The 11371-nt window shown below is 39.0% G+C and overlaps 1 protein-coding gene across 1 annotated transcript; it reads left to right on the top strand.

Moving 5' to 3' along the window:
* The first annotated feature begins 3249 nt into the window (after positions 1-3249).
* Positions 3250-4200, top strand: LOC137097624 (uncharacterized protein PF3D7_1120000-like). The gene has a single exon (XM_067471476.1). It carries the CDS (start codon positions 3250-3252, stop codon positions 4198-4200), a length of 951 nt encoding a protein of 316 aa, XP_067327577.1.
* The last annotated feature ends 7171 nt before the right edge of the window (positions 4201-11371 follow it).

Here is an 11371-nt window from a genome sequence, read left to right as displayed (position 1 = left end):
GGCCTTGATGGGAAGCCAATGACACCTAGTGGATGATATGTTATAGGATGAAGCTTAGTACTGCTGACAGTATGAACAAGTAGACTCTATTTAGAGAGGGGAAAAACTTACAGCTTTTGCTATCCTATCATCTGGAAAGAAAAAAAAATCCAGTACTGTTCCATTATTCAGGCAGAGAAGGATAGTACATTTTACAGGGGAGATGGGGGTTGAAAAAGGAAAACCATTTCCCCTGTGTTCACTGGTTATTTCCTCTCTCCCCCATTCCCATGTCATACATGACGGCTGTTTCCACAAAGGCAACATGGGTAAGTAGAATAACAGGAAATGGTTTTACTCCTTCAACTCCTGTCTCCCCCATAAAATGGACTATAGAATCATGGAGTTGGAAGAGACCTCATGGGCCATCCAGTCCAACCCCCTGCCAAGAAGCAGGAATATTGCATTCCAAGCACCCCCGACAGATAGCCATCCAGCCTCTGTTTAAAAGCCTCCAAAGGAGGAGCCTCCACCACACTCTGGGGCAGAGAGTTCCACTGCTGAACAGCTCTTGCAGTCAGTTCCTAAAGTTCAGGTGGAATCTCCTTTCCTATACTTTGAAGCCATTGTTCTGCATACTAGTCTCCAGGGCAGCAGAAAAGAAGCTTGATCCCTTCTCCCTATGACTTCCTCTTATATATATATATATATATGTGTGTGTGTGTGTGTGTGTGTGTGTGTGTATAATGTTCGTTTGTGGGATTAACATAACTCAAAAAATAACTGGACGAATTGACACCAAATTTGGACACAATATACCTATCAGGCCAACAAGTGACCATCACTCATAAAAACACTGGAAAACACAGCAGAAGGGACTTTAAAAGCCAAAACAAAGCAAAAAGATGCTACAGCGCATGTGCAAAACACGACTTCCCCTGGCAAACAAAACACATAACAGCATATCCACACTCTCTTCCAGACTACATCTCCCAGCATCCCCTAGACCAGGCCCTTTAGGAAAGGAGGATGATCCAAATGCACTGCTTCCAAGTTGCAAGCTTTCTTCTCCTTGGATTTCTGTGAGAACATCGTAGTCCCTGCATATTTCCAATTTCCTGTTCCTGGACTGCAACTCCCAGCAATCTTACAGATAGATAGATTAGATTAGATTATTACTGTTATTGTATTGATGTGATGTTTTAACTAGTGACAATTGTTGATGTTAAATTGTAAATTGTATATTGTACTTTGTGAATTGTTGGGCATCAAATTGTGCCTTTTTTGTAAGCCGCCCTGAGTCCCCCCTAGGGGGTTAAGAAGGGTGGGGTAGAAGCACTCCAAATAAATAAATAATAATAGAGATAGGTAGGTAGGTAGGTAGATTGATCAGGAGGACCGCTGGGAGTTGCAGTCCAAGAAGAGGTAGAGAAGAAAGAAAGGAAAAGAAAAGGGGGGAAGAAAGGGAAAGGGAAAAGGAAGTGAAGGAAGGAAGGAGAGAAGGAAAGAATAAAAGGAAAAGGAGAAAGGAAAGAGGGTGGTAAGGAAGGAGAAAAAGGGTGGTAAGGTAAGGAAAGAGGGTGGTAAGGAAGGGGACTTCCGGTGGGGTGGCATGGCGGCAGGAGCACCTCTCTGAGGCTCTGCAGAGAGGAACCACGTTTCGCGATCGGGTCGAGCCTGTTGCTCCCCTCCTCAGCCGGATCGAGTGCTGAGGGAACGCGGAAACCGGTAGGATAACCCGACGGCCCCAGAAACCCCCGTCCCCTCAAGGGTGGGGGTAGAAAGGGCCCGGGGAATACCCCCGGTAGCGGATCGCGTCGTGGGAAGCGGGGAAACCCGCAGGAACTGCTGTCTTCCCCCATTTAAAGCAAGAATCAAAGACAAGATATACCCCCCGTCAAAAGGGGTAAGTAACAAGAATTGCAAATCTGGACTCTGCAACTGATTAAAACTAGATAAGAACGGAAAGAAAGAATTAAAGAAATAATAAGAGGGTTCTTCAACCCCAGGACCTGAACATAAAAGATTTTAAATGAATTGATTTTAACATCAGGAAAAATTCAATATACTTTAAATATTCCAATCAAGTAAGAAGATTTGCTGAGCAGGAGGAATTGGGATTGGACTGTTTCGGGAAACGCAAAAAGTCACAATAATTTGATTAATAACCTGCACCATTATTTAATTGGAAAATACCCCCTCCTTCTTTTAAGAAGAACCCCCCCCCTCCCCTGAAGAAGCCTCTTCTGGGCTCGGCATTAGAAGGAAAGATAAACAACTATACCGACCTTGGCGCCATGTTGTTTTGTCTACCGCGGGGCTCCTTGTAAATAAAGAAGGACTAGAGCGGAAGAAGAAGTGACGACAAGAAGGAGGAGCCGGCGGAATAAGGAGAACGGAGGAAGTATAGCCAGGACGGAAGTCAGGACTCAAGGGCAAAGAGAGCGGAAGTGAGGCAAGGGGAAGGGCGGAAACGGAATCCCCGCCATCTTGAAGAAGGGCGGAAGAAGAAGAAAAGACGGGACAATAAGCTGAAAATTAAATCTAAATTAAGGTAAGAAGGAGGGGGTAGGGCAAGGAGTGAAGAAAGAGGAAGACAGTGAATCTGGGAATACAATTAGACATTTTCAAAGACCGTGGGCGACCCGGAGGTGGAGCGCCGAGGGACCAGACAGACAGACGGAGACTACGGAGACAGAAGTGACAGAAGAGACAGAAGACGGAGAGAAACAACAGAGTGTGCCAGGGATAAATTGATTAGACAACGTGGGAAAGGACAACGTGGGACAGGACAACCCAACGAGCAGAACCAGGAAGGAGGATTAAGAGCAGCTTCAAGCTTTAAGTCTACACATCGAATGAATTCAAAATTCAATCAAGGACACTTTAATTAATCAATGAATTAGCAACATCATTTCTACCCCCATATTTCATCAGTTAAATTACGGAAAAATTAATTATCACGTAAATCAGTTATAAGCAAGTAATTAATTGTGATAAATTTATTAAATTCACCTAATTAAGTAAGAGAAACGAAGAATTATGACAACTCCAAAAACCAAACAAGATCCAGCCTCAAAGATAAAACAAGAACTAAAAATAGATCAATCTCTGCTGCAGAGAAGAAACTCTCAAGGATCACAAGAACCAAGCTTGAGGGATGTAGTAAAGGAAATTCAAAATTTAGCCTTAGCACAAACTAACCTGCAAACCTCATTCGAAACTGGGATTAAGGACTTAAAGGCAAAGCAAGAAACTCATTATAAAGAGATGCAGAATAAATTTGAGGAGCTAAAAACGGAATTAAAGAATGAATTAAAAAAGGAATTCAAAGAAGAAATTGGCAGGGTGGACAAAGATTTGATTACACTCAAAGAAGAACTAAAAGAAATAAAGGTGAAAACAAAGGAAAAGGAAAAATTCCAGAAGACTATCCAGGAGAAAGTGGCCTCCTGGGATGCACAAAGACAAAAATTAGAAAGAAATCAAGAATTCTTGGAAATGAAAGAATTGGAGACTCAACTTAGACTGAGGAACATACAAGAAAGCCCAAATGAAGATATAAGAGGAATTACTCTGGAAATATTGGCGACATCGCTAAAAAGTACATTAGAAATTATGGATAAAGAGGTGGACCAAATTTACCGTTTTGCGACGAATTACTCAAGAAAGAATAAAACACCCAGAGACGTTCTGGTGAGTTTTGTAAGGAAAAGAACTAGAGATGAGGTGTTGCAGGCCAACAGCAAGATCCCACTACAATATAAAGGGGAAAAAGTGGTGGTGTTAAAAGAATTCCCCCAGACCATTTTGACAAAACGAAGACAGTACTTTTTCCTTACCCAAGAGTTGAAGAAAAGGAATATCAGATTCAGATGGGAGCGGACGGAAGGAATTATGACAACGTACAAGGAGCAGAAGCATTGGCTGACGTCAATAGACAAGGCAAAAGATTTTTACGAGAAACTAATAAAAGATCAAGATGTAGAGAAATTGGAAAGCAAACCCCCGAGACAAGAACGGAAATTTAGCGCCGGAGCAACCTCAAGCAACAATGCACCATTAACTCCGAGAAAGGGGAAAAAGAGTAAAAGGGCAAGGTTTAATTCACCGGACTACGACACATTGGTAACTGATAATGATGATGAAGAGTCCTCTAACTCCGATGAAGGAAAAGACGACACAGGCTTGAAATCAGACAATCTTAACAATGTTAACTGACAGACAAATAAAGATTTATTCTTTGAACGTTAATGGTCTTAATTCCCCCAATAAAAGGAAGAGTTTGTTTAACAATTTAAAGAAGGGGAAGTATGACATAATGGCGCTACAGGAAACCCACATCATGCATAGACATATCGCACACTTAGCAAATAAAAAATTGGGCAAATTGTACTACTCCTCTTTTGAAAAGAAAAAAAGAGGAGTTGCACTGTACATTAAAGAAGACTTACAATCGGAACTGGCCTTCAAAGACACGGAAGGAAGAATTGTAGCTGTTAAATTTTTTTCCGGAAAACAGAGAATACTAATTTGTAACATATACACACCAAATGGTCCCAAAATGAAATTTGTGGAAAACTTAAAAGAAAAACTGGATGAAATGGAATTTGATGATCTGTTAATTTTGGGTGATTTTAATGGGGTACTTGATAGTCAACTGGATAAATCAAAAACAGGGAAAAAAGGTATAAAATCTTCAACATCCACATTACCTAAAATATTTTTCGATCTCAAAGAGGAGTATGATCTTAAAGATGTGTGGAGATATAAAAACCCTAAGAAAAAGGACTATACTTTTTACTCCCACAGACATCATACATGGTCAAGAATTGATATGTGCTGGGCATCCAATAACATTATTACAAAGATTGGGGACATAAATATAATGCCGAGAGACATCTCAGACCATGCCCCTATAGAGATAGAAATGAATCAAAAAAAAGTAAAAGGACGATGGAGATTAAATGAAAATTTAATTAAAAAAGAAGAAGACATAATAAGATATAGAAAGGTGATCAACCAATACATAGAGATAAACAATACCCCAGGAATACATCAAAATGTGATATGGGACGCCGGTAAGGCGGTCCTAAGAGGCCATTTTATACAGCACAGCGCCAGAAACAACAGGAACAAACAAAAAGAATTAAAAGATGTTATAAGCAAAATCACTATAAAGGAAAAGGAACTAAAAACTAAGCCAGGAAACATAAATATAATCAAAGAAATTGAAATATTACATCAGAAAAGATTCAACATTGAATTAGAGGATCAAGCCAAAGATTTAAAATTTTTAAATCAATATCATTTTGAAAACGCAAACAAGCCCGGAAAATGGTTAGCTAGACAAGTTCGGAAAAAGAGACAAGCGCAAAGAATAGTAAAGATAAAGAAAGGAAATGAGGAGGTTACAACGGATGAAGGGATATTACAACAATTCAAAGAGTATTATGAAAAGCTTTATGCGAAAGAAGATATTCCAGCATCTAACATAGTGGAATATTTAAGTAAGTTTAATATACCAAAAATAACAGACACCCAAAGGGAAGAATTAAATAAAGAAATCACAGAGGAGGAGATAGAGGCAGCGATAACAAAAATGGATTCGAGGAAAGCACCAGGCCCGGATGGCTTCACCGCCGGGTATTATAAAGTATTTAAGAAAGAGCTTATGCCAATGCTAAAGAAAGTAATGAATGGAATTCTCTGGAATCAGGGAGTTCCTGAATCATGGAATCTGGCGGAAATAATTGTTATACCCAAAGAGTCTTCAGATCAATCTGATGTGCGGAATTATAGACCAATTTCGCTTTTAAACGTGGACTACAAAATTTTTACAAATATTCTGGCGCAAAGACTGAAAACTTTTTTGAGTAATTGGATTGGGGAAGAACAGGTGGGATTCTTACCAAAAAGAAATATAAAAGACAATATGAGAATAGTGATAGACATGATTGAATACTTCGAAGCAAACCCCCAAAAAGAAGTTGCTTTCCTTGCGGTCGACGCGGAGAAGGCATTTGACAATTTGAATTGGGACTTTTTTTAAAATTTTAATGAAGGAAATGGACATGGGTTACCAATTTACAACAGCGATTGAAGAAATTTATAAGAATCAAAGCGCCAGAATACTAGTAAATGGACAAACATCGGCGGAACTCAAAATTGGGAAAGGCTCAAGACAAGGTTGCCCTATATCCCCCCTGATCTTTATAATGTCATTAGAAATTTTGATGAAAAAGATAAAAGAAGATGAATTGATCAAGGGGGTAAAAATTGGGAAACAAGAATTTAAAGCTAGAGCTTATGCAGATGACTTAATCGGTATAATAGAAAACCCACGGGAGAATCTCAAAAACTGGTTAGAAACAATTGAGGAGTTCGGTAAGTTAGCCGGATTCAAATTAAACAAAAACAAAACAGTCATCTTAACAAAGAACATGGCAAAGGACAAACAAGAGGAACTAATGCGCATCTCAGGTTTACGAACTGTAAACAAGATTAAATATTTAGGCATATGGCTTACAGCCAAGAATGCCCAGCTCCTCTCCAACAATTATGGAAAACTATGGGGTGAAATTAAAAAAGATCTGGAAAAGTGGAAATATCTAAACCTTTCACTGCTGGGAAGAATTGCGTTAATAAAGATGTCGGTTTTACCAAAACTGCTCTACTTATTTCAAAATATCCCAATAATAAGGAATATTACGAAATTTAAGGAATGGACAACAGATCTTTTGAAATTTATATGGAAAGGGAAAAAGGCAAGAATAAAGTATCAAGTGCTGACAGATAAGAAAAAGAGAGGAGGTTTTGGGTTGCCTAATTTTAAGCTATACCACGAAGCATGTGCCTTGATTTGGATCAAAGACTGGATGAAACTGAAGAATGAGAAACTTCTTACATTAGAAGGCCATGATCTTCGGGTTGGCTGGCATGCCTATGTATGGTATGGAAAAGAGAAAAAGGAAAGAAATTTTGGTAACCACTTTATCCGATCCTCACTACTCAGAATCTGGGAACGATACAAAAATTACTTCTATTCAAAAATCCCGCTTTGGATATCCCCTGTGGAAGCAAAGCAGAGAAGACTGCTGGGCTGGACAAATTGGCCCACTTATAAGGAACTTTTAAGACAAGGCTCGACGGAACTAAAAACGTATGAAGATATAAAACAGAGCTATCCAAGGATAATGTGGCTGAATTACTTACAAATAAAAGAACAATATAATCAAGATAAAAAGATGGGCTTTCAACTCAAGGAAGAATTTTGGGATAAAATGCTAACAACGGAGACAAAGTGTATCACAAAATTATATGATAAGTTGCTAGACTGGTCTACGGAATCGGAACTTATAAAAAGCTGTATGATAAAATGGGCGGAGAATTTTAAAAAACCAATAGCGATGACGGATTGGGAAAAAATGTGGAATAAAAAATTAAAGTACACTTACGCTACAGACTTAAAAGAGAATTGGTTGAAAATGTTCCACAGATGGTACATGACACCAGTTAAACTAAATCAGATGTACAAAAACGTATCTAAGACCTGTTGGAAATGTAAAGAACACGACGGAAGCTTTTTTCACCTTTGGTGGAGCTGTGAGAAATCTCAACATTATTGGAAAGAAATACATGACGAAATGCAGAAACTTTTTAAGAAAAAATTTCCCAGAAAAGCGGAATACTATATGTTGGGAATTACAGATGGAGATATAAACCTAGACTTAAATGAAGATATTCTATTCGTCTACCTGACAACAGCTGCCAGAATTGTGTTCGCACAACTCTGGAAACAGACAGAAATACCGGACAAATTCAGGTGGGTGAAGAAGATAAATGAAATCAAGGACATGGATAATTTAACCTTTTTATTAAGAATGAACACAGGCAATCCAATAAAACAAACTGATTGGTCAATAATTGAAGAATATATCAGAAATTTGGTCCAAAGATAAGGTATCGTAGAACTTGGAGAGAACATTTAGTAGTACGAAGATGCTGAGAAAGATGTATAGGAGCAGAGCCGGAAGGAGGCCCAACCTTTTTTTTTTTTTTTCTTTTTTTTTTTGCTCTGGCACTTTTTGCTTTTGGCTTTTTTATGCTTTGTGATTTTTGTGTTCTCTACACTTCCAACTGTTCTATCCTCTTTACATTATTCCCCCTCTTTCGTTGTAGTAGATGTAGTTTATAAAAACCTAATAAAACATATATATATATTAGGAAGGAGAAAAAGAAAGAAGGAGAGAAAGAGGAAGTTTGGCCACAGCAACGCATGGCGGGTACAGCTAGTATCTATATAAATAAAAATGTTCATTTGTGGGATTAACATAACCAATGGAGCCCCCAGTGGTGCAGTGGGTTAAAGCCCTGTGCCGGCAGGATTGAAGACCGACAGGTCCAGGTTCAAATCCGGTTAGAGGCGGATGAGCTCCCTCTATCAGCTCCAGCTCCTCATGCGGGGACATGAGAGAAGCCTCCCACAAGGATGATAAAACATCAAAATCATCTGGGCATCCCCTGGGCAACGTCCTTGCAGATGGCCAATTCTCTCACAACAGGAGCAACTTGCAGTTTCTCAGGTTGCTCCTGACATGACAAAAAAAACCCATAACCAATAAACAACTGGACAAATTGATACGAAATTTGGACACAATACACCCATCAGCAAATAATGCATTCAGATCCCAGAAAGGTGGCCTTTTGCAGCTGGCAGATGGCAATTTTGTCAGCGTCACTTGTGTTTAAGTGCAGGCCAAGGTCTTTAGGCACTGCACCCAGTGTGCCGTCTCCACTGGGACCACCTTGACTGGCTTGTGCCAGTGTCTTTGCAGTTCTATCTTTAAATCCAGTTGTTTCTCTTTAATCCTGCTGTCACCTGGGATTGCAACATCAATGTTAAATTATTATTATTATTATTATTATTATTATTATTATTATTATGGTCACCCCGGTCCTGATCCAACATTCCAACCACTAAACCACATTGACTTTCCAGTTTCAAAGAATGAAATAAGCTGATAGTTGTTGTCCTTTGCTACGTTGCTGGACACTGTTCTTTCCAAAGTGCAATGAGTTGAGTTTTTCTTGGGGGGCTTCAAATGAGAGAGAGGTCTGTGTACTAAACCCAAAGGCAGTGTTGCGTGGCTGGTGATAACAGGGTGCCATTTCATTCTTGCACACAAACCCGGTATTATCTTTTACCAAGACTTTTTTGTTTAATGTTAACATGAGGCGTACTATACGCGACCATTTAAATGGGGTGCCTTAGGGGTTTCATGCCAACACCAAGCAATACCATAATGAGGCGATACAGTCAGGATGACCTCAGCTGCAATCCTGGGGGGCGGGGGAGAGAAAAGAGCCTGCTGCCTCAATTAGATATAAAAAATGAACAAAGCTCCCCTTCAAAAAGTCCTGTCAAGTGCCTTATTTACATATTTTACTAATCAACTCTTAGAAGATTCTAATCCTTGGAAAAAAAACACTTTTGCCTGCAGCCCTATTTGAAATTATATTGTTTGATATGTATTTTTTATACAAAAAATGTGTGTACATACACAAAAAGAATAAAAGGATTATATGCATTTGTATTGATGGGTGGAGCGAGCCACAAGAAGTTAAGTGGATTCAGAGTTAAAAGATTCTGTTGTCTGCCTCAACAGACAAAAGGAGGGGAAAGACTATAAGAAGGTGAAAAACAGCCAGCAGGCAAGAATCTGTATGACTACATGGCAAAATAATCCAAAGTTTGGGTTGCTGTGAGTTTATCAGGCTGTATGGCCGTGTTCCAGTAGCCTTCTCTCCTGACGTTTCACCTGTATCTGTCGCAAGCATCCTCAGAGGTTCTGTCAACAGTGAAGCAAGTGGAGAGTATATATACCTGTGGAATAATGTCCAGGGTAGGAGAACATACAAAGCAATATTAACATACAGGAGGGGCGGCTGCACAAAAACCGTAAGATTCAAAACACGACTATGGAACGCCCTCCCTACGGATATCAGATCGGCCCCTTCTCTTTTAACATTCCAAAAGAAAGTCAAGACTTGGATTTTTGAGCAGGCGTTTGCAGATGCAATATAAGAGACATAGAGGGAGAAAAATGGAACGACTGCACGACACTCTTGGATAATGCTTTTAACTAGGAGACTCGAACTGATACATGTTTTTATTGATATTGATTGTTTTATCTGGTTTTATATTTAAATTAACTGTTTTACTTATATTTGATATCTTTGATGTTGACTGTAAACTGCCCTGAGTCGCCTGCAGGCTGAGAGGGGCGGTATATAAATGTAGTAAAATAAATAAATAAATAAAATAATAAATAAACACAGAACTTTCGGACTTTTGGAAGAGTTATGCAAGTCTTGTAAATGGCTCCAGGTCTCCATTGTGGACACCATTTCTTCCTCAAAAGGGCTGGGTATGGTTCCCCCAAAAGGCCCTTCTTGGATAGTATCTTCCTGTTACTACAAAAATATTGCTTAAAATTGTCTCTCGTGTCCTTTATTTTTGCAAGTTCTCCAAATAATCATGAAGAGAGTCCCAATTTGTTCTTTTTAAAGTATTACCAGTATTTTTCTTCAACAGAAAAGTCAATTCATCCATATTCTTTATTTCCCTCATGTTTTCTACCCACCCTTCTATGGGTGGGTTTAATTCTTGTTTCCATTCTCTTGCAAAAACAATCCTGGTGGCAGTCGTAATATATGTAAAAAGTTTGTCTTCTTGTTCATTTAATTGTAAGTCTGAATTTATAAACCCTAATAGATAATACTCTGGTTTCTTTATAAAGTTTATTTTTTAAATCTTTTGTGTTTCTTCATGTATTTCCGTCCAATATTTGGTTGCTACTTTACATGTCCATCACATATGCAAAAAAAGCACAAATAAAATAATTTAACTAATTTATGATGTCATAAAACTCTCCAGCAGTGTGCAAAGAATGAGGAAGTACTCTAGCAGTGTCGCAAGTGGATGGTGCAGCGACAGCTCCCCCAGTGGCCAGAACTCAAAAAGCATACCCTCATGAAGCTGGAAAGTTAAATAGCCTCTGTGTCTCTGTCTATATATGTTGTGTGTCTATGGCATTGAATGTTTGCCATGTATATTTGCATTGTGATCTGCCCTGAGTCCCCAGCGGGGTGAGAAGGGTGGAATATAAATACTGTAAATAAATAATAAATAAACTACTAAGGGAGACATCTCCCAATTTTAAACTGCCAACCCTATTACAGGGTGAGGCAGCATAACTTCCTTTTTAGAAGAGTCCAAGTGAAGATCCAAAGAATGGCTATAAAGAGTCTCTCCAAAAGAATGGAAGGCCAAAACAATCTGACAAAGCCACAAGAGCTGTATCACAAGAACTCACACCTCTTTAGACCA

Source organism: Anolis sagrei, chromosome 9, assembly GCF_037176765.1.
Source record: "Anolis sagrei isolate rAnoSag1 chromosome 9, rAnoSag1.mat, whole genome shotgun sequence".
NCBI classification, from domain to species: Eukaryota; Metazoa; Chordata; class Lepidosauria; order Squamata; family Dactyloidae; genus Anolis; species Anolis sagrei.
This window is presented reverse-complemented; position numbering and strand designations above follow the sequence as displayed.